Source organism: Lonchura striata, chromosome 7 (assembly GCF_050655825.1).
Source record: "Lonchura striata isolate lonStrDom1 chromosome 7, ASM5065582v1, whole genome shotgun sequence".
Classification (NCBI taxonomy): Eukaryota; Metazoa; Chordata; class Aves; order Passeriformes; family Estrildidae; genus Lonchura; species Lonchura striata.
In genome coordinates, this window is record NC_140709.1 from 37,246,972 (window position 1) to 37,269,704 (window position 22,733).

The 22,733-nt window shown below is 54.5% G+C and overlaps 3 protein-coding genes and 4 non-coding genes across 7 annotated transcripts; 3 read left to right on the top strand and 4 right to left on the bottom strand.

Annotated features, from left to right (window-relative positions):
• Nucleotides 1-152: 152 nt before the first annotated feature.
• LOC110479767 (uncharacterized) lies at nucleotides 153-2,544 on the bottom strand. Its single transcript, XM_021547278.3, has 4 exons — nucleotides 2,367-2,544; nucleotides 1,912-1,947; nucleotides 1,318-1,664; nucleotides 153-459 (listed from the first exon to the last, which is right to left on the bottom strand). Exons 1-4 carry the CDS (start codon nucleotides 2,527-2,529, stop codon nucleotides 400-402), a joined length of 606 nt encoding a protein of 201 aa, XP_021402953.2. The 5' UTR covers nucleotides 2,530-2,544; the 3' UTR covers nucleotides 153-399.
• Nucleotides 2,545-3,375: 831 nt separating this feature from the next.
• FTCD (formimidoyltransferase cyclodeaminase) lies at nucleotides 3,376-10,272 on the bottom strand. The gene is made up of 14 exons (XM_021547270.3): nucleotides 9,124-10,272; nucleotides 8,195-8,378; nucleotides 7,731-7,859; nucleotides 7,530-7,618; nucleotides 7,133-7,312; nucleotides 6,907-7,044; nucleotides 6,483-6,614; nucleotides 5,767-5,828; nucleotides 4,967-5,096; nucleotides 4,695-4,856; nucleotides 4,284-4,327; nucleotides 4,067-4,205; nucleotides 3,701-3,796; nucleotides 3,376-3,524 (listed from the first exon to the last, which is right to left on the bottom strand). The coding sequence occupies exons 1-14, from the start codon at nucleotides 9,175-9,177 to the stop codon at nucleotides 3,438-3,440; spliced, it is 1,626 nt and encodes a 541-aa protein (XP_021402945.1). The 5' UTR covers nucleotides 9,178-10,272; the 3' UTR covers nucleotides 3,376-3,437.
• TRNAP-AGG (transfer RNA proline (anticodon AGG)) lies at nucleotides 9,809-9,880 on the top strand. Its single transcript has one exon. It is a non-coding gene; the product is annotated as a tRNA-Pro (tRNA).
• TRNAA-UGC (transfer RNA alanine (anticodon UGC)) lies at nucleotides 10,207-10,278 on the top strand. The gene has a single exon. It is a non-coding gene; the product is annotated as a tRNA-Ala (tRNA).
• Nucleotides 10,279-11,051: 773 nt separating this feature from the next.
• Nucleotides 11,052-22,700, bottom strand: LOC110479768 (feather beta keratin). The gene has a single exon (XM_085584714.1). The coding sequence runs from the start codon at nucleotides 18,423-18,425 to the stop codon at nucleotides 18,138-18,140; it is 288 nt and encodes a 95-aa protein (XP_085440840.1). The 5' UTR covers nucleotides 18,426-22,700; the 3' UTR covers nucleotides 11,052-18,137.
• Nucleotides 12,197-12,268, top strand: TRNAP-AGG (transfer RNA proline (anticodon AGG)). The gene has a single exon. It is a non-coding gene; the product is annotated as a tRNA-Pro (tRNA).
• Nucleotides 12,582-12,653, bottom strand: TRNAA-CGC (transfer RNA alanine (anticodon CGC)). Its single transcript has one exon. It is a non-coding gene; the product is annotated as a tRNA-Ala (tRNA).
• Nucleotides 22,701-22,733: the final 33 nt, after the last annotated feature.

Below are 22,733 nucleotides of genomic sequence, written 5' to 3' on the forward strand. Positions count from 1 at the left end.
CATGTAGCATGGCAGCCCACATAATTACAGCATCCCCCAGCCACTCCCTCTGCTACATCTGGGAAAGCTCACACAAAATGTAAGGAGTTTTATGGGATCTGTGTTAGCAGCCAGCATCATTGCACAGGAAAAAACACACAGACACGAGCAGATTGGAAAACAGCAGGTGATGACTTCCAGCAGGCTCTCCCAAAAGATAGAGGGTGGAAGTGTTGTTCATTGACTCGGAGATTCCAGGTCAAAGGATTTACAAGCTCTTACACACAAGAAAAATCAGCAGGCAAAACATTGTTCCAAGGGAAAGGGGGAGGGAGGGGAGTGACACGCAAGGCGTTCCCAAGAGGAGTTTGGCCTCATGTTATGCTGATCACCACGGAGCAGGTGGGACATGCCAGACCTTTAGTCAGAGTCAGAGCTGCTGCTTGAGCTGCTGCTTGAGCTGCACGGACCACCAGAGGGCTGGGGAAAGAAAACAACTTTAGGACAGCAGGGAAACGAGCATGTCACAGCATTCCTGAGATGGGTTAGTGACCCTGTGGTGGCTGCCCCATACTGTGGCAGGGCTGGAGTTTTTTTATGATTTTTTTTTTACACGACTCTTAAGGTCACTAAAGGAAATTTCAGAAAGGTCTTGCTCTCTGCCAGCAAGGACCAGCATCACAGCAGGTCACTTCCAGAGCTGTTTCCCAGTGAGGGGAGCTGCTGTTAGGATTTGTTTGAGAAACGCTTCCACCTCCAGTGTTGGCCTTGTTCAGCAGTCCCTCATTCAGACCTGCTCAGGATGGTGCCCATCCCTCGAATGGTATTTTCTGCAGAATCTACTCTAAGCACAGGGAATTGCTTCTCCTTTTCTGTTTTGTTTTGCTTAGGTTGTTGTTTTTTGGGTTTTTTTTTTTTGTGAGTTTATTTTTTTGTTTGTTTGTTTTGTTTTTTAAGGAGGAGCCAAACAGTTCCTCTGCTACAAGACACTGAGTAATCATCCATTATGGGGGCATGACTTGCACTCAAGTGAGTCGGACAAAGTCCTGGGATTTAATACACTGCAAGCCGTGCCCCAAGCCATGCTACCACTTTAAATGTCTTCAAGGAATTTCATGGATTGCTTTTCAACTTACTCACTTACTATGACTCATTCTTGCCTATTTATTATTCCAATGAGTTTCCACATCTAAAAAAAGCCACTGATGTTCGGGCAGTTTGCTCCAGCCACTACAGGGTAGGAGAAGAGAGCCCCAGCTGCTTGGGCCAGATGCTGTGGTCTGCTGGAGGAGGTCCTCAGCAGAAATAGGGAAGGGTTCACTCCTGTCCCACTCTTACCTTGCCTTCATGGTGCTTGCAGTGCTTCTTCTTATGGTGCTTCTCATGGTGCTTCTTATGGTGCTTCTCATGGTGCTTCTCATGGTGCTCCTGGTGCCCGTGGGGATGATGCCCCAACGGGGGGTGCCCGTGGGGGTGATGCCCCAACGGGGGGTGCCCGTGGGGGTGCTGGCCAGGCGGAGCAGGGTGTGGGGAGCAGACTGGCACACTGCCAGAGCAGGGACCTGTGCCAGGACCGGGGTGTCCTGGAGGGGCAGCAGGGCAAACTGCAATGCCACCACCCATGCCAGGACCAGGGTATCCTGAAGGGGCAGGAGGGCATACGGCAAGGTACGGTTGTGGTGGGCCTAGGAAGAAGAGGAGCCTGTTAATGAGCAGAGACAGGCTCTCCCCAGACAGACAGTGCAGGAAGCTGGTGTGGTCTTCCACCCAAAGGGCCCACCCTGGTCTACCTCTTCCTCACAAAGGACACTCCACATCCCTTTGGGATTCAGGTAAACCTCCCAGGTGCACATGGCCATGGCACAGAGCTCCCCTCTAAGCCCTGATGGCTGTGTGGTACCTTCAGCCCTGCCTGGCCCCACAGCCCCTCACCTTGGTTGGGGTCACACATCCTCAGTGGTCTCCAAGCTGAAAGGGAAGGACAGGCACCATCAGTCACCTCCTGCCATGGGACATCGCTCGGCCAGCATCTGGGACCCGTCTCCTCTGTCCCACATGTCTGCCCCCAGCACAGGGACCATGCTCACTTCCCTCAGAATGCCATCCCCCCCCAGACCCCAAATGCCATCCTGTCCCTTTGGTGACATCACCAACCTCCAGAGCAACTGTCCCCCACCCCTCTCCATTCACCCCCAAAGCCCAGGCATGTGGTTTCCATTGTTAATAGAAATAAATCCACACTGGCCCAGCCTGGGTACCGAGCTCATGTCCTTGTGGGCCACAAGAGACTGGGGACACATGCCTGGGTGTAGTGCCCACCGTGGGGACAGTGCACCCTGGCCCACAGGTGCCCATGCTCCCGCTGCCTGATGCTGCCCTGCACTCACCAAACCTGTGGAAAAGTTCCCAGAAGAAGCAACACTGGCAGCACTCCGGGTCCTTGGCTCTCCCGGCTGTAGGGCATCCGTTAAATAGCGGGGCCCTGCCCCTTTGAGCAGGGGTGTGGCAGGCAGGGGTGACACCGGAGAGGTGACACCACCCTGTCACCATGGGCACGCAAGAAACGTCAACACTCCGCTCCCAGCCAGCACAAAGGTCCCACAAAGGGGATAATAAACACAGGCTATGGAGGGCTGTAATTCCAGCTCCCGATGTCGAGGGAGGGATGGGGTGAGTCAGCTGACCCCACCATGAACCCCGACTCGGTGCTCCCCGCTCAAGCACAGTGTCCAGGAACAGGGGTGACCTTCCCGCAGACGGGGCTGTGGGACAGTGGCGTCTGGGGGCCTGACACTGCTCAGGGTGCTGCTGCGGTGTGCGGGTGGAGGACACACTATCTGCTGACAGACCCGATCAACAGGGACAGGAGGCAGGGCTGGGTGCCCTGACTTTCAGGTTTTCCTTTTAGAAGATCTATAAGGAAGGGGTAGGATTTCTCCCATCTCAACCGACCCCATCTCCCTGTTAACACCTCTGATGGTGCCTCATGTTTGGCAGTGCTCCCTTCCTAGGCAATTCAACAGGTTGGAATGGTCACACACAGCCTGAAAGACACCCGTCAGAAAGGGACCGTGCCAGGTCTTGCCCCAGATCTCGGGTAGGAGGGTGTTTCATGGGGGTTTCTGGACACAGGGACTGTGCAGGGTCAGGAGGTGATCATGCACCGGGAACCTCTTGTAGACAGTGCTACAGGGATCCTGCCATCCCTTCTGTTAGGATCACTGTGGTCCCAGGCACTGCCAAGCCAGTTGTCTACCCAGTCACCCCAGGGATCAGAGGATGGAGCCAGACAGCAAAAATCCCCCTTGTCCATGGAAAGGCCAGGGGATATGATGCTGGATGTGCTTGAGCAGACCAGCTCTCCAGAGGCAGATACCAACAGCGACTAGGCAGGGACAAGAGTATTTCCCAGATGTATTTGCCACTGGCAGATCGCCCAGAGCACTCCCAAGCCCTTCTCAGGCCACCCGTTTGTCCAGCAGTTCCAGCACAACCGCCGAGTCTTGCTTCGCCTCTTCCAGCAGCCTGGACACCTTCTGTGACATCTGTGTGGGGACAAGATAAGTAATTTGCCACTTGACAGGCCAGAAGAGCCATCCACCATGCACCCTATGCGTCCTGCCGGCGGCAGAGGAGCACGAGGGGTTCTGGGGCACCACCGCCATCTCCACCACTCCTCAGGGTGTGCCTGTGCAGGGGGCACCCACACAGCCCAGCTCACCACAAGCTTGAACTTCTCATCTGTGATGTCCTTGAGGTTGATCATGACGTTGAAGTAAGCTCCGAACACTGCTGCTTCTAGCATTTTGGCTCCCACCTGGGAAAAGTCAGGCTTGTGAGAAGCTCCACCATACGGTGCTGAAGCAGGTCAAACCCTTATGCTGCAGCACTCCCACCCTGAACCACCCAGCAGCATGCAGCGCTCTCCAATATGTTGGTAGTCTCAGGAAGTGGCTATCAAAGAATTCCAGTGGTGGAAGCCACCGGCCAGTTTAGGAAGCACATCTGGAGAGATGTATCCTGGAGGTTAGGACATGAGGGAACACGAACACCTTGCAGGACAAGTGTGTGTGAGCTGGAGCCATACCTGGATGTCAGATTTGCAGGCAAGGTTGCAGTGTCGTGCCAGCTCCTTCAGAGAGGGCCAGAGTCCGCTCACCTTCTCTGCCAGGCCATAGGGCACCCCCACGGCTGTCTTCAGCCCCTGCTGCATGGCAGCTGCGCGCCTGGCGGGGGACAGCCCTGGGTTGAATGACAGGTGGCTGTGCCCCCACAGTCAGCCAGTCCCCACCTGCCCAGCTCACCTTTCCTGTTCCTCAGGGGTGTTCTTGGGCAGCTTCATGGCTTCCTGTAGGCAAAGAAAAGCACGTTTGCTGCCATCACCCAGACCGTGTCTTGCATCGGGGGTTGGGACAAATCCCATAGCTCCCGTGCTCTTCCAAACCTCCCTTATGTGACAATGTCCCTTCCCCAGACCCCGGAAGTGTTCAAAAACCAAGCAGACATGGAACTTTGCCATATAGTTTAGGGGGCATGGGTGTACTCAGTAGAACGTCAGACTTGATAACCTTGGAGGTCTTTTCCAACATTAATGATTCTGTTATTCTAAGGTCAGAGCCCTGTTCCTAAGGAATCCAGAGGGCAGTGATCCCAGCCCTCCTCCCAGCTAGAAAGCTCTCCTGTTTCCCTTCAGGATGCCTCTGGTGGGACCTCACCATGTAGCTGCTGAAGGCCTGAGAGTCGGCATCCACCATTGCCACCAGCTCCTCCACGGCCTGGTGGAAAGGGGGGATCAGCTTCCTCATGATGGGGTCCAGGTTCTCAAACTGCCGCTTCCCGTAGCTCATCAGCCCCACCATGCTGCCCAGCGCTGCTCCCTGCCAGGGGAAATACTTCAGTAGGACACAGTGCCCACTGCAACCACCATGCCAGCTCCCCTTGGCGCACCCAGGACTCCCAGGCCTCTCTCCTGGTGTGGGGCACATACCAGGGCTCCCACAGCTGCAGACACGGAGCCTCCTCCCGGCGCTGCTGACCTCGCTCCGACTGCTCGCACAAAGGCACCCAGAGGCTTGGCCACCAGCCCCCCATCTACCTCTCCTGCCTCCACCAAGTACCTGCAGGACAGGTGTTTTAGAGCCCTCCGGGTGTAGGGACACCAACACCACCCAGACCCTTCTCACCCAGCACTGCCCTCTCCAGCATCAAACCTGTGAATGAGTAGGGGACTAAGACAAAAAACTCAGCCTGAGGGCCAGGGTAAGTACTGGGCCCTTGGGGACATCTGGTGAACACAGGTGGTATGGGCATTGCTCTGCATTAGCCAGGTTGGGCTGATACAAGCAGCATTTGGTGGGACAGAAATGCCCCTGCAGCCATGGCCCAGGAAGGGTGACAAGAATTTCACCTCATGGATAGATTTCCCTTCCTTTCCCCCCACAGACTTATGTTTCACACCAGGTGCTGCAGCATGTGAACCAGAGGCAGTGGAGTTTTGCATGGGAATAGGGTAAGGAATTTAACATTCAAATCTGGCCACAAAACCTGCTTCTACTGCCTGCTGAAGACACCTGGACTTCCCCCACTCCACGTTCACAACTATCAGCATTTGGTAGCAGGGACCACCCTGCTCCTGCACAACACCCAGCAGAGATGTCCCCAGGAGGTGAAGAGGAGCTGGGAGCAGCCACCACTCCCAGAACAAGCCGAGTGCAGGATGCAGGCATCAGGATCCCCCCCATCCAGGGAGGTGGGCACCATGACAAGAAGTAGGATGTGGATCCCTACTCGATGATGCGCTCCCGGGGCTGAAATGGAGACAGCGAGTCCAGGCCCAGACGACTGACCACCTGCAAGGAGCAGCACCACTGTGTCAGCCCTGTCACATAAGTTCTGCTGCATCCTCATTCCCCACTGCTAATTAACCATGCGTGAGTCAGCACTGGGACTGGGCCACCACCCAGGGAGAGGACAGCTGGCACCACCAGCCCATCCCGTCGCAGACTAGGGGGTGATATGCGGTCACCTCTGAATGACTGGGAGCTGTACAGATAAATCATTACCTTGCTCTTATCTAGCACGTTCCCCACAGGCTGGAAAAGTCCCTCCCTCCTGCAGTGGAACAGCAGAGCCTGTCTCCTCCTTTCCAGCTCATTCCCCATCCTGGGACAGCCTCCCATAGTGCCACACACTGTCCTTGAGCTCTGGGTACACGTCCTCCCCTCCTGGCCTCCATGCAGGCAAGGCAAGCAGCTGCTACCCACACTCAGTCCACCTGCGTTGTGTTTCCTGCTCCCTGTGCATTTCGGCATCCTCAGCACAATAAAGCAACTTGTCCCACTTGCTGTCCTCCCGCAAAATACACGTTGGAGACAAGTGTCATGCCTGAGGCCTGAGCAGTCCCAAATCGGTGCTCAGTGTCACTTTGGGAGGCTGGTGGGGGGGTAGGATGTGTCTCTTCCATGATCCCACCCTTGTGCTGGTATCAGGAGAAGCCACACTACCAGCCTGATCTTTTGTTCCTCCTCCAAGATGAAGAGTTTTTCCTTCTTGATGTAAAAGTCTGCTGCATCCAGCATGGCCTTCTTGGGAACAAGCCCTACCAGCTGAGACCCCACCACAGGGAGATTCAGTTCCTGCAAAGGACATCAGAAATGTGATTTTCCCCAGAGCCCTGCTGCCACTACTACCTCAGCCTGGTGGTCCTCATCCCTTCCCAGGACATGGGAAGCTCACAGAAAAGCTTTCAACAGAGGAGCTAGGGGTTCACAGCAAGTTGCTGAGTTTCTGGGGGTTTTGTGATATTTAGCACTTTGGCCGAGCTAAGCATGAGAGAAACCAGAGCCTGACCTGACAGTGGGGAAGAAAACTTGGTGGGAGACATCGTCTGGGAAGCCCCCTTGGGAACGAGCACCCCAGGCCACCCACCTGTGCATCTCGGCAGACCTCCTCGTAGACGGTGTGGAGCGGCGTGGTCTCAAAGTCCAGCAGGTTCGTAGAAACCTGGGCCATGTTCTCCTCCTCCAAATACCAGCCGATGCCCTGCACCTTCCTCAAGCGCCCGGGCTGCCAACAACTGCCACACTCAGGGCACAGCCCAGGAGGTGTGGGGACAGGCAGGGATGCTCCTGGTGTGCCTGTGCTCTTGAGGTACCTGGTTGGGGCCACGGCCCTGCTCACGGATGTTGAGGGCAATGCGGTGGGCCAGCTCCTTGGTGCACAGCAGGTTGATGTTGTATGCAATAAGGAAGGTCCGGGCACCCGTCACTGTGGCTCCCCATCGGGGGACAAAAGTTGAGGGCCCAAAATCAGGAGCCCACTCTGGTTTTGCAAGCTGGGGAGGAGGGAAGAGAGTGTGTGGCCTGGCACCGCCCAGGAGCGCATGCCACCCTCCTAAGGAGGGCATCTCTCTCCCCGGCTTGAATCTGCCATGACCACCTGTGTCACCAGCTCCTCTTGGTGCAAAGGGACTGCACCAGCCCCCAGCATGCTCCCTGAAGCCAGGGAAGTACAGGTCAGGTCTGCCCAGCCTGTGCCACCACCAGGCTCACCTTCTTGGGGAGCGCCTCATACTCCCCGGCACGGATGGAGGGCAGAGCTTTCCTGCTCTCGTGCCGTGCGGCCGCTCCATACAGGTAAACTGCAAGACACAGCTGGGCGTGAGCACCACCAGGCAGGGTCTAGCACTTTCTCCAACAGCTGGAATCATGCAGGATGGGATGGAATGTGGAGAGGCTCCTGACCCCACTCACCAGGTACACCCAGTTCTGCTGCCAAGCGCTGCCCAAAAATGTGGGCACAAGTGACACACTCCTCCATGCTGACATTCCTCACTGGCACAAAGGGGCAGACATCCAAGGCCCCCATCCGAGGGTGCTCACCTGGTGGCAGGGCAGATACAGGAATGGGAGGTGGGAAGAACAAGCAGACAAGAAGGGAGAACATGTTTGCACACTCTTACAGACTGGACGCCGTTGCTGTGAGAAAATCATAGAATCACAGACTAACCCAAGTTGGAAGAGACCCACCAGGATCATTGAGTCCAACCCCTGGCCCTGCACAGGGCAGCCACAACAATCACACCATGTGCCTGAGAGCATTGCAAACACTTCTTAAACTCTTTTGGGCCTGGCCCTGTGACCACAGTCCCTGTTCCAGTGCCATGTGTGGTTCCAGCAGTACGTCAGCCCAGCCCCAGGGCCTCTCCCAGGCTCACCCGAGTGTTGCCTCATATCAATGAGCTGCCCAGCCACACGGGCTGCACTCAATGCCCCTTCCACCACGGCCTCAGGGGACCCCACAAAGGTGTAGACGGTGCGGTTGGTGGAGCTGCCGGCATCCACGTCCAGGAGCACACATCCCAGTGTCCGGGAGATGGCCTGTGCCACTGCATCGATCACCTGCCAGACAGCAGATGGTAGAAAGGGGGCTGAGATGGCTGGGACTATACAACAGCCATGGCATTTCAAGAGAGGGGGCATTTCAGCTCTCCCCCTTCCCACTTGTGATTGGATTGAGAATGATCCCGTGATCAGTGGGGATGTAGCCCTGCACAAGCATCCCACTCCCACCAAGGGGGTTTGGGGCACCCCTGGCTCCCCAAACTGGCTATGGTGGGGGAGAGACACTTGGCTGCTGCTGCATGTCACAGAACACCACCACAAATTGCTGTTCCTGAGGATACATCCACCTGCTTGCTTCCCAATGCATTTAGCTCTGCTAAGCCTCTTCACTGGAGGAGGCTGTGTTTTTGCAGCATTGCTGGGTTTGCTAAATTCTCCTGCCACTGGCAGAGCCAAAGTTCAGTTGAAGGCTGATGCCCAGGACAGACTCCATTAACCTTGACACCGTGTTTTGTCACAACAAGTGCAAGCAATATTTATTTGGGGTCTGGGGTATCCCAGACTAAGCCCAGACCTGGTGCTACAGCACCCTGCTGGCAATGGTGGAAGAGGTCTCAGCCCTTACTTCTCATCGAGGTGCCATAAAGGGAGAATTTTTGGCACTAGCCAAGTAGTGAAAGGTGCACAGCACTGCAAAGGAGGCATGGCAGAGTCTAGCAGTGCATACCACTCTGCAGAAGGAAACCTGGCTGTCAGCAGCTTATTGTCACCCACCCCTCAGCCCTTCCACATATTCCCTCACCTCTTTGTTATTCCCCTCTGAGAAGTTGGGGACGCATTCCACCAGCTTGGCCATGGTCCCACGGCGTGCTTGCAGCCCTCAGCCCCTAGCTCAGCTCTTCACACCCCGGGGGTTTCCTGCCCTTTCCCGTCTCACTGCAGAGTGAAAGCCTCTCAGAAGCCAGCACGTTGCCTCTTTCTCAAGCCAGAGTTTCTCATTAACTGAATCGATGTGTGGCCAGGGGACAGAAAAGAGCTTGGATAAACACCATCATGCTGGCCCTGCCGTGCTTGGAGCTCTGGGCACAAGGGCTCTGTGAGGCAATTGGCAGCAATCACCAGCACCAATTAAAAGATTAAGGAAAAAAATCTGCTGCAGTCAGCAAGACGCTGTGGTTGCCACATGCAGATAAGTCACTGCAACATGACCACTATTCCTAGTGAAGGGGACAGCTCCAGGCAGGACCTCCACCACAGATACCGGGTAAAACCCATCGCTGTGAGCAGGATTCAAATCTGCGCAGGAATCCCGATCAAATTTTGAGTCCAACGCCTTCACCCTTCGGCCACCACAGCGGCGGTGCCTCAGGCACGGGGGTCACGGTGCCCAGGGCCACTCCGTGCTCCGTTCTGCGGGAGTGCAGAAGAGTCCGGGATGTCCCGAGCCACGGCGGGTGCAGAGCAGACCCCCCCCGGCCCCGCACCGCGGCTCGTTGGTCTAGGGGTATGATTCTCGCTTAGGGTGCGAGAGGTCCCGGGTTCAAATCCCGGACGAGCCCTTCTTTTCCCACACCATGCCCACAGCTCCACGCACTGCAAACATGCCTTCCCCTTCCCACTCGCACTCGCCGCCTCCGCCCCGGCCGGCCCTGCAGCCGTGCCACCTGCACTCTGCTCCTTGCACCACCGCGGGCCTGGAGCATCACCTCCCTGCTCTGCCCCACTCATGCCCCCTGCTCCAACCTCCTCCACCCCAATGGCACCCGAGGGACCCGCAGTGCCTGCAAAGCCCTGAACCCCTTTTCCCAGCTTGGGCAGCAGGGGAAGGCAGCAGACGCAGGCATTTTCTCAGACGGAGAAGAACACCAGGACACACCTTGTGTCAGGGGGTGTAGCTCAGCGGGAGAGCGCTTGCTTTGCATGCAAGAGGCCCTGGGATCAACTCCCAGCATCTCCATGTCCTTTTGCCTCTCCAAGACCCCTCCCAGAGACTCCCCAGATGCCCCACAAGAAATCCCTGGGGCTGCCTGTGGGTACGTCTGACCTGGGATTGCCCCTTGGCGCCCAAAGGCAGGAGCAAGGAAATGTTGGTGGACATTTCCCTCCTTACCCTGATGCTATAGAGTGTCGAGGCACCCAGAGTCTCTTCCTCACGGCGCTCACAGGGTCTCTTGGGGTGATCACCAGTGCTGGGGGGACCAGCCAGGTGGCAGGGGTCGCTGGGTGTCCAAAACAAAGGGCTCATCCGGGATTTGAACCCTGCCTCTTACACCCCAAGAGACAATCATACCCCTAGACCAACGAGCCGGGGTGCCCAGGACATCCTGGACACCTCCTCGCTGCCAGGCAAAATGCCACTCCACGCACACGCTGCCACACGGGGCCCTGCCTGCACACGCATCCATACAACCCTTTACAGCCCTTCCACACCCCACTCACGGCACTAACTCACACTTCCCACATTGCTCGCTGCACTCCCCCATGATCCCCCACCCCCAGCACCGCAGGACCCCATGCATGGACAGCCCCTGGCACACAGACACGGCCATTTGCTGCTACTGAGGACAAACACGGCTCATAGGAGGTTGCTTTTGCAGGATGCCCCACAGCAAAAGGTGGCAGAAAAAGCACCGGCCATTCCAAGTGCTGCAAGGGCCGGTTAGGGCCATTTATGGAGAAAAGAGGGGCCGTAAGTGAGACGTGCTGGATCTGGCATCTCACACTCTGGGAGCACCTCCCTGCTCGCAGAGTGTGAAAGGCTGCACAGAGCCCCAGATGCTTCATTGGGCAGCTCCAGGTGTTCCAATGAGGGCCCCACATGTCTCCTTGCAGGCTCCACTCCCATCCAGTCACCACATGGTTTCCTCCCTGGTGCCACTTGCAGGTTTCCCATGGCAAAGTCTCTGACGTCTGGATCCCTAAAGCAGCTCAAGATGGTGAATCCAGGAAGGAACCCTGAACCAAGGTTTCCCCACCCCAGCAGGGGCATCCCAGGGCCCCCTCCCTGCTCTTGCACAGAGGGTGTAGCTCAGTGGAAGAGTGCTTGTTTTCCATGCAAGAGGACCTGAAATCCACCCCCAGTATCTCCATGTCCTTTTGCCTCCCCGAACTCTCCTCTTTGTTGGATGCAGGGCTCCCAGAGCTCCCTAGGAAAGGCCTGGCGCTGCCTCCTGGCACCGCAAGCCTCTGCAGAAATGTCCATGGCTCTTTCCCTACACTGCCCAGAGGCTGCAGGGCACTGGATCACTTTGTTTTCCTTCCCCATCAGTCTCAGGGTGCCTCTAGGAGTGTACATCAGTGCTGGGAGGAGCAGCTGGGAAGGAGGGCTGGTGGCACCCAGAAACTGTTCTGGGAGTTGGACCAACGAGGTGGGGTGAACTGCTCTGCCAGAGATTTGGGACAGGATGGTGAGCGGGCACCAACTCAGCGAGACTGGAAACAGTTCCACCTCCCCCTATGCTGCTCCCCTCAGTGTCTTTTGCCTCACTTCTCCCAGGTCTGCCAAACCTGGAGAATCCTGGGTGCGAAACTGCCCCGGGGGCATCACAACCCCTGCCTGGGGCTGCGCTGGATGCCAATAACCTCATTGTATCAGCTTCTACCGGGAACCCCAGCGAGGGCACCCCAACACTTGCAGCATGGGTTCCTGGGTGCTGGGTAAAATCCATCGCTGTGAGCAGGATTGAAAAGTGCGCAGGGAATCCCTATCGGATTTTGAGTCCAACACCTTCACCCCTCGGCCATCACCAGCCCGGGGCCCATGGTGCAGGGGGCACGGTGGCTGCAGGTTGCACTGTGCAATTTTGCTGGGAAGTGGGAAAATGTCTGGGATGTCCGAGCCGTAGGGAAAGTGTGGAAAAATACCCCCACATGCTGGCTCGTTGGTCTAGGGGTATGATTCTCGCTTAGGGTGCGAGAGGTCCCGGGTTCAAATCCCGGACGAGCCCTTCTTTTTGGCACGGGTCGCTGGATTCCAGGCACGCGTGGGACGGCGCCGCCTTGCGCAGGGGACACGGGGGCCTGACATGGCCCGGCTGTCCCCGGGGCTGGGCCTGTCCTGGGTGGGGAAGGGGCTGCCGGGGCACGGGGGGGCGGCGGAGCTGCGGGGCTGCATTTCGGCCGGGAGCGGGCGGCACAGCCACGGTGCACGGAATCGCCTTTGGGAAAACCCGATGCGAAAGGAAGTTATCACCGCCGCCTCGTGGTGGAAGTGGAAGGGGAAAAAAAAACCAAAACAACAAAAAAGCTCCTCAAAACAGCTGGAGATGCTGGGGATTGAACCCAGGGCCTCTTACATGCGAAGCAAGCGCTCTCCCACTGAGCTACATCCCCTCTGCAAGGCTGCAGGGGAGGGCACATTGTCCTGGCGCTGCAGGGGTTGTGTTATCTGCTAAAAGCAATGTTCTCTGAACGGCAGGTGGTACAGCCACCCCACGGGATGCTGCCTGCCAGGAGCTGGGGGATGCAAGAGCTGCTCGTCCTACACCCGGTTAGCAAAGAGCAGCAGGGGTGCAGTCCCAGAGGAGGAGCTGTCCTAACAAAGGGTCGTCTCCAAAGCCGAGGCTTTATCCAAAGGAGGGGTTTCCCCCAAAAAGGAAGGATGTCCTAGGGTAACGTTATGATGCTTGTATCCCCAGTCGTGTGTTCTGTTTATGCTGGATATTATATTCTGTGCCTTCAAGACGGGCTCAGAGAGGGAAGGCAGGGAGAAGAAGAAGGAGCACGGAGTTTGTTATCAGGGGCTGCACTCACTCCTCCACATTCTGCTGGAACACAGAACTCCTCTGTGCTGTCTGGACGCGGATGGGGTGGAACGGGGCCCTCCTTTGCGTTTTAGTTTAGCTAGCTGATTTTCTTTCCCTTTTCTTGGATCCGTTCAAACCTGCTCCAGACAGGGACCTGGGGAAACACCAAGAGCTCGCACTTTGTGGGCTACCAGGGCCCGCTCAGGACAGCAGCCATTCCCAGTGCTGGAGGCAGTGATAACAGAGCCACCATCCACTGGAGAGATTTTCTGAGTCTGCAATCTCTTCAGAGCAGCAAATGAGTTTTGTCATCTGGTACTGTTCGCTTTTTGTGCTGGGGAGTGCTTTGCCTGCTAAATAAACAGGTTTTTTCCACTTCTCTCCCAGGAAATTCTTCCCAAACTAATTGGTGGGAGGGGCCATGTGGGTTTGCTTTCTGGAGGGGGCCCTTTTTGGAGGTTTTCTCCCAAATTTGCCCTAAACCAGGACAAGGGGCTGTATCCAAAGGAGGGTTTTCCAGGAGTTGAACTCAGGATCTCTTGCAAATGTGCAAGACATCCCTACACCAACAATCTGGAGTGCTGCACCCCTTTTGCCTCCCCAGCCCTACACTTTGGATTTCGGGGTACGGCTGAGGCTGTGCTTTTGCCCAGCAAACCCACAGCCTTGAGGAGGAATTTTCAGGCCATCCATGGCACGAGGCAATCCCAGGGCCTTTTGAGGGGACTCTGGCAGCCCTGCACCCAGCAGGGAGAGGTCCAGGGAGGCAGAAGGACATGGAGATGCTGGGGGTTGATCCCAGGGCCTCTTGCATGCAACACTCTTCTGCTGAGTGACATCCCTTGCTCCAGTAGCCCTTTGCTGCCAACCCTTGAAGCTCCATACTGCCTGCAGGAATTTGCCAAGACAGGATGTGGGACCAGTCCTAGTTCAATCCTTGTCACAGCCCCACAGATCCCAGTGTGGCTTTGGCATGGCTCCTGATGGACAAGAGCTGTGAGTGCTGGGTAGCTGCTCTTTTTTACCAGCTCCCATGGGGGTCAGCAGGGCACTGGTGTTCCTATGGGGTGCCATAGGGGCACAGTTCAAGGGCAAGACATGGGCAATTTTCCAGAACATAGTTCCTGAGGGTTCGGCTGCCTGTAGCTGTGCTGGGTGGGAAGATGAGCTGCTGCAGGAGCCCCAGCTGCTGGGGATCCCCCTTCACACAGGAAGAACAGTGCAAGGAGATGATTTGCAGACAGCAGCAAGCCCCCAATGCCAACTGTAACACATGGCGCTGCCGGTGCAGAGACTCCCCCATCCAATCTCCCTGAACCGACTGAGGGGAACTGAGGGGAGGCTGATTCAGCCACAGCCTTTCATATCACAGAGGGGTGTAGGGGAGCAGGAAAGGGAAACACTGCACCCCATGATTTCCAGGTCTTGTAACCTCCCACAGACACCCAGTTCCTTCAACCCCACATAACCAGTGCTGACAAGAGCTACCCCACATAGCAATAACCACACCACACTTCTCCTCTTTGGGAGGTAGGCAGACACCTCTCAGCAAACGTGAATTAACAGTTCTGGAATGTTTAATCAAACAATTCTTGAGTTTTTAAACTTAGATTCCATCCCAGGACCCTGCAAACCATTGGGATCTGGGCTCGACTTTCATTGTGCTCATTCCAGTCTCTCCCTGAGGGCTGCCCTCCACAGCAAAAACTCAGAGCAGAGGAGGGTGTAGGACAGCCAGGAGCGATGTCTGCTGGTGATGTGGGCTCAGGGTGACACAGTGCTGGTGGAGCCAACAGGGCTGCAGGATGCAAGTCTTGTGAGCCCCATTCCCACAGGGAGCACCAGGAGGGCCAGACCAGCATGCCTGTGCCTTTTAATTTGCCTGCTTCTTCCCCCTTGACTCACACATGTGGGCAGGCTGTTATTTTCCTGTTTTATGGGACCTCCAGCCCTGGGGGAGAGCCAGAGCCCTTGGCAGAGCCACTGTCTGTCTGGCTCCCCAGGTGTGGCAGGCAGGGCACCCTGAGTCCCTGCCCTGTGCTTGATCCATGGGTGTGTGGGGTGAGGTATCCTCAGCAGTGCCCTCTCCTCTCTCTTATCCTGGCCATGCAGCCACTTTCTCTCCCCTTCCTCAATCTGGAAGGTTGCTCCAAGCTCCATCCAGCCTGGCCTTGGACACATCCAGGGACTGGCCACACAAGTCCCATCTCTCTGCTTGCCATGCCTGCAGGGTCCCAGCCCCAGGGGCTCTGTCTCTCTCACCTGGCTGGTTCCAGGCATGTCCCCAAGTGCTCTGACCAGAAGTCCTTGCCCCAGTGCAGAGGATGAGGGATGCTGTCTGTTGATGCAACTCACCCTCCCAGCACTGCCCTCAGCCCAGTGCCCCAGTGCCAGTCTGGAATAAACCTTTGGCAACCCAGAAAAGGCACAGGTGGTAGATCTGTCTTTTCATCCTCTCCCACTGCTTGTGATGCACCACGATTTTTGTCTTCTCACCTGGATGTACAGAGAAGCTGCAGATTGATGTGCTGTGTTGTCCCACGAATCATCCAACCACCGCCAGTCCCAGCCCTACTACCAGCACCATGCTGCCTGGGGCTTCCATAGTATCATAGAATATCCTGAATTGGAAGGGACCCGTAAATATCATCAAAGTCCAACTCCTGGCTCTACACAGACACCCAGACATCTCACCCTCTGTCTGAAAGGGTTGTCCAAATGCTCCCAGAGCTCTGTCAGCCTTGGGGCTGTGCCCATTCCCTGGGGAGCCTGGTCAGTGCCCCACCACCCTCTGGGGAAAGAATCTTTTCCTCTATCCCCAACCCTCCACAGGCAAAGTCTCCATTATGAATGGTCCCACTAACTTGCAATCTCAGCAATCTCCCCTTTCCCACAACAGGTCTCTGTGTTTGTTCCTCCTCAAACCATAACTTCCCCTCTCCTTTTACCTCATCCACCCCCAGGGTGGGAAGGTACCTGTCCTTCAGGTGCCTGAGGATACTGAATGACCACAGGGAGCAGGTTTCCTCCAAGATCATGAAGCAGCTGAAAGAAGATGAGAAGTGGGGAGGAGACATAAAAATCAACAGGCATGGCCAGTGGGTAGCATCTGGGCCATAATCCAAAGCTCTTCTAAAAAATGCTTCTGCTGCTTTTAAATGCTATAGGTAGGCAATGCTGGGATGAAAACCCAGGACCCAACTATTTCCCTCCATGTGCTCCCTCCCTTCCACCTGCTGAGCAATATTCTTCATCCCCGTCTTGTTATGTAGCTCTGTGTTTCTCACTGGAGCCTTTGTCTGCCCTGCCTCTATTTAGGGCCTGATCAGCAGGTCTGGGGGGTTCTGCCTGGGGCAAGGGCTGGCTTGGGGGGAAATATGGTGAATTCAGGACTGCTCTTGAGCTGGGAGCCAAGGAGGCAACAGCTCTCAGCTGGAGTCATGGCCACCATGGGAGACAGAGTCCCCCAAGCCTCAGGATAGGCAGTGCTGAAAGGCACCGAGGTCCTCATTTCCCCAGCTGTCTGCAGTAAGACACCACCATTTTCAAGGAGCTGTGTAGATTTTTGTAGATATTGGGTTTTCAGCAAAAAACAGATTAAAATCTATATAACCCCACCAGTGGAATCATTCAGTGCAAAACTACATAAAAATGTCATTGTTCTGTCCGCCAGCTCCCTCCTGGACTGTTCAGTGAAGCAGGCTTGAGGAAGGCAGCTGCACAAGGCACAGAGACCTACAGCTTCCCAACAAAACTTCTGCTGGAATTTCAAAGCTTTTTGTGATTTTTTATTCAAAATTTTGCATCCTATCTCTGCAGACAATTGCCAGAGCTGGGATAAAAATATCTGAGCAGTCTTTGGAAACAAGACACCTTCCTTCTCCTGGTGCACTGACTTCTGAGCAATTGCCATGTAAATTTTCTCCAAATTAGCACCTCAGCAAAGGTCTTCTGGGCAATAAAACCAGTTGAGCTTGGTTAAAGGCTTTTAATGACCATTAGGCTTTCAAGCTCAGCATAATCACTCATTGTAAACACTCACAAACTTTATGCAAATATTCCTATTTCTCCTTTCATCAGCTGAAAAGGTTCTGCCCATGGCATCTTAAAAAGAGGCTTTGCTCAGTTCATGACATCTTCCAGAGACATTAGTGTCCCCTACCCATAAAGTAATTATTGTTTCTTCTTTTTCACTCTTTGCTGCCACCCATTAAACACTGTGTAAGCTTGGCATAGGGGGCCCATCCAAAGAAACCCATCTCCCAAAAATCTCACTTCTACATTTTTTCCCTGACTCCATGCCCACCTCCTTAGCTCAGGCCCCCAAAATATCACTGCAAAATGCAGAGTAAATGTAATTTTGAAATGTCAAACCTACACACTCCCAGGTCCTTGAGGTAACTGGTAATAAAGTGTGCTCCTGCAGGAATTCCTCCCTGAGCAGGTGCTTGCCGTGGGGCAGGAGGAGAGATTTCCAGAATAAGAAAATTGCCTTGGGGCTGGTCCCGGCAAACCACACACGTCTGTCAGCACAGGGAAGAGCTGGGCAGCAGAAACCCCCGTTTCATGTAAAAACTAAACCTCCCCAGCAGCAACAAGCTGCGTCCAGAGGAGGTCACCCCTCCAGGCTCCTGAACAAGGAACAACAGAAGACTCAGGCTATGATGTAGCAAGTCTTTAATGAGAAGGAGAGTGAACCAGTTCAGAGTACAAGTGTGTTTCCAGTGCTCAATAAAGAAATATCCCCACTTTGGGGCAAGCTGATCCTACAAGGTGTCCCCTCGCCCCACAACCCCATGATTGTCATCTGCCATCTACAGCCTGCTAGAAGCATTTATTGCCCAGCCAGCAGCAAATGCCGTATAGAACATGGAAATATAAAGACTTAAGTGAGATAAAGGTGTACAGAGGCACGGTTTGGAGTGACGAGCTCACATGGTTACTGTCCTCCTGGGGTGGCTGCTGGGGAACCCAGGGGCATCTCCTCAGTCCTCTCCCCCAGTCTTGGTGGCGTGCTTTCCTTGCCTTTCCTGACCACCCATGGGCAGGAGGAGGAGCCTGCTGGGACACCCTACAGCCCGGCGCCCAGGCACAGCAGTCCTGCCTTGCCCGGGCCCCGGGAGCCCACGGGGACGCCGCAGCGGCGCAGGTAGCTCCCCACCGCTGCCGACGCCGTGGAGCCCACCGTGGTGCTCTGAGGGAAGGAGCTGAGGATGGGCCCGGGCAGCGTCACCACGACTGTGGGTGGCTGGATGAAGGCAGTGGAGTCCTCACAGCGGCGGAAGCAGCGCTGGTTGCAGCTGGTGGCCAGGGGCCGGGGACCACAGGACAAGGGCAGGCACAAGTCGTAGCAGGACATGGTTCAGCAAGGATGTGCACCTGAAAGCCAGAGCTGGGATGCAAAAGCAATGCAGAGGCCCGTCTGTCCCTGTTGAGCCCTCACGCAGTACCTCCCATACTGAGAGGCATGGGAGAGCAAGCTATAGAGTGAATTTGAAGGGTTTAGAAACATCAAAGAAAGCTTCCCCCCACCTTGCCCCATAAACCACTCGGGAGAATGAGGGGAGTTTTGTTTGAGCTGCAGGTTGGTCTGGGAAAGCTGGAGGCACCAGGGGCTAGGACCAGAGAGCAGACCCACTCCTACTCTGAGCTAACGGGGAGCCTTTGACAAGCAAGGTGGTCACAAGATGCATGTGGTTGAAGCAAAACCCACTTAAATCAGCACAACGTGAATTGAGACATCCCATCGCAAAATATATGGGACATTTGATGCACATCCATAAACAGAGACACGTTGATCTCTGCAACCCAGGCATGTGCAGTTCTAATTTGTTTTTCTGCTTCGGCAAGAAAAATCATGCAGGATGCAACTGATTATGTAGTTGCAGACCCTGTAAGCCCAGCATCCTGCAGAGTGCATCCCCTTGCACTCTTCATTTTAGGGCAGAAATACACCCTTCCCTGATGTCTTGTGCAGCTGGAAGGGAAGAGGGAGGGGTGGGGAAGCAGATGGAGCCTGTTTTGACTTACCCAGACGGAGGTGGCAGTGGTGGCAGCTGGAGCAGGTGGTGGGGACAAGCACTGTCTGCACAGTTTTATAGGGTGGCCCAGGCCCCCAGGGGAGTGGGTGTGTGCCTTCATCTTTAAACTCCCCAACAACCATCAGTTTTCTCCTGGAAAGCTCCCCTGACTGATTAAGCAGTTCCCTCTTTCATCTCTCATGTTTTCTTCCATGTAATACTGAGTAAGATTGAAATTATTTGGGCTACAGGCATTCATTACCTTCCTTCCTAAGGCCAAGGGACATTTTAGGTCTTTATGCCACCAGGCAGGATAGTGTTTCAGTAGAATTTAGAGCAGACATCCCCACCTTCCTCTCAGCACAACCAATTCAGCTCCCTGATGCACCTGAGGTGAGACCAGCGATGTAAACTGAATGTAAGGAACATCCATTTGTATTGAAATCCTGTGCTAGGAGGCTCATGGATGGCAGGAAAGCTGAGGGGCTGCAGGAGTGAGGACATGAGCGATGTGGACACAAGCCCATCATGAGCAATTTGTTATGGGTTTGGATGCACTTAGAGGATTTTCCTTTTCTTTTTTTTTTTTTTTTTTTTTTTTTGTTATTATTTCTCACAGCTGGAGCATAAGTCCTGCTTGGAAGACACATCAGATTTTAAAAGCAAAGTGATCATGGGCTCTGAAGTCCAGCCCCACAGCTGATACACACCTAAACTAGCTGATTTTGTGATTTTGTGCAGGGAGATGACTTTCTAGAGGCCCCCATCCCACTCTTTGGATAGGGTGGTAGCAGTGAGACAAAAAGTCACAGGTGTCCTTCCTTGTGATGGAGTGACATAGTCAAGACAGGGTTAATTCCAGTAATTAAAGGCTCTGGTGTGACACTGGGGATCAAGGATTGCTCTGCTGGAAGCCTGTTAGCTACTAAACATCCCAAACATCTCAACCTGCACTTAAACGTGAATCACCCTGACAGTGGGGAGAGGGAATTGCTGATGTGGTCCCAGGCAGGACCATGATGAGCCATCATGAGCTCTAGAGGCAAGGAAAGTTTGAAAGAGGCTTTTCATTTCACACCAGCAGAGCCCAACTGGCAGTGCAAACATCTCCTGCCCTGGAATAAACCCTGACAGTACTGGGACACATGTACCGTGTGTGTGTGGGGCCCAAAAATGTGCCTTGTGGGGTTTGGGGAGTCATTTGAGTTCTTGAGGTGACTTGGCCACAATGGATCACACTGAATGGTCCCTAGTGACTCCTCTTTGCCTGCCTGTCAGGGCAACAAAGACTTCCCAAGGTTCTGAGATTGAACTCAAGTATTTTTTTAACATCATTCTGGAAGGGAAAAAAATCAGGTTTTCCGAGGTTCAGCAGAGGACATGGGCTTCAGGGAGAAGCAACCTGGCAGCTCCTGGAGTAAGGCAGGATGCTGTGGGTTCATCATTCATGATTTCCTAAATGGTGACTTGGCAAGCAGGAAAATATGAGGTTTTAGTTTAGGCTTTACTGTGCTGCTTTTTGCACCACTCTTGAATAATAAATTGGTGCCAAAAGTGCACCTTGGACCGACAGCCTGAGAGCAAAACCCTTCTTCTACAAATCTGGTTTGTTTGGATTTTTTTGTTCTGTGTCTCTGTGCAATCCCATTTTCTCAGGAAAACAACCCTTCCTGGGTGACTCCCTTGCAGGCTTCCAGGCATAGGGTGGGATATTTGGAACTGCAGCTTCACTGTGTGTTTCAGTTTTGAAATCCAGTTTAAGCACTGGAAGTTCTGCTCACATTGGCCACCATGTCCTAGAATAATATCCATAGATGCAGTGATGCTTGGGATAAATGCTGCAATGGGGCACTCAGAGGGGAAATGCTGTCGAATGTGAGCAGATCTGTGGACAGAAACAAGTTTTTTTTCCAGCAGGGGACTGCAGAAAATACAGCAGGGGAAACAAAAGGCACATGTTAGGAAGTTAAAATAATCAGATCTGTGTAGTGATTGAATTTTTAAAAAGGAAAACAATAGGGGAAAGGGCAGATATCTGGGAGATAAACAAAGACTGACTTTTCCAATCCATATTCATTTCAGGGAATGAGCACTTTCTGCTTGAGATGTGACTTTCTCTTGACGAACCTCAAACCTGAAAAAAATTCACCAAATGAAACATGTCAGATCCATTTTCTTAACTTCTGCATGGATCCAGGATGTGTGGCCACCTCAGCCCTGCCCCTTCCTGCAGATAAGGACAAAAAAAACCATGGCCCAGGATCAATAATCCATGTGTTTCCCTTCCTATCACCAGTCCCAGTAGCACTTGGCATTTTGATTTCCAACAACCCAAGGGTCGGATGTATCTGAGACTGACTGGAGGGTGGGAGCTTACCCCTGTCCAAAAATTTCTCCTGAGAGCCAAAGGCATTGGCACATCTTGGAGCAGCAACAGGCTTACAGCATCCCATCTCCAAGGAATGTCTGCATCCAGGGCGCTCACTCAGGGCTTGCCTCCTGGCAGCAGGACAGTCAGAGACCACTCCCAGATGGCTGATGGATGAGTGGGACACCCCAGTGCCAGAAGGCAGAATCTTGATGCAGCCAGATCATCCTGGCTGCCTGTGTCCTTGCCAAAGCAGACTTGGTGTGCTCTAGGGCCACTCTGTGCAGCCCAGGGAGCCCAAGGGGTGCCACTGGGAAGAGCCAGGCTCCGGCTGCCAGGCACTGTCCCGGGGCTGCAGATGATCCAGTTCCATGCTGTTAAAGGATCCCTGTAATTGCCAGGTCCCTTGGGTGGGCTGATGCCCCCCAGCACCCCTGACAGTGGCACATTCCCTTCAGGAGGACTCGTCACCGCTCACCATGACAGGGACATGTGTGTGCCAGGGCAGGATCGAAGGGTGTCCCAGGGGAATCAGTGGGGATCCTCTCCTGGCTGCCTGTGCCTTTCAAGTCCCAGGTCCCATCCTGTGACAGCAATCCCCCTGCATGCCTCTGTACCCACAGCCACAGTCCATTTCATCATCTCCAGCCGCAAGCTGGTTTCTGTGCAGGGTTGGACCCAAATGAATGCATTTTCCCCAGGAAATCTCGCACAGATCCCTTGCAGGGCACCTGGCTGTCCAGGCAGGGACATCCCCCTTTACTGGGGCTGCAGACCTGGCCAAGCACCACAAGATCTCACGGTAGTGGAATGGGATGGAGCCACTGTTTCCCAGAAGCCTGGTCATGGTTTCTGGCTCAGGAGACGCTGGTGAAGGGAAGCAGCTTCTCACTGGTACCCAGGGACATTTTCCCAAGGCATGGGAAGGAAATGTAGCCACAGTGAAGGTCAAAAAGGTGTGGGCAGCTAAGCCCGAGCATCCTCACCTTGCTCTGAAGCCATGGCATTGCTTGGCCACATCCTCATCGGTGGAGAGGAGTAGAGGGGAAAACGAGAAGGCACTGGCAAGACTGGCACAATACCTTTCCCCAGATGCCTCAAAATACAGACTGCCAAATGCAGGGATTTCCTCTCTGCAAGACCACTGAGATTCCAGAAGTAGTTTTACCTCTTTCCTCTTCATCTTGGCATCAGTTATGCTCTCTTGTCTCCAGGAATATCTGTGAGTGCTGCTCCAGGCACAGAAGGGAGGTGCACAGTAGCTCTGCCATCCCCTGAA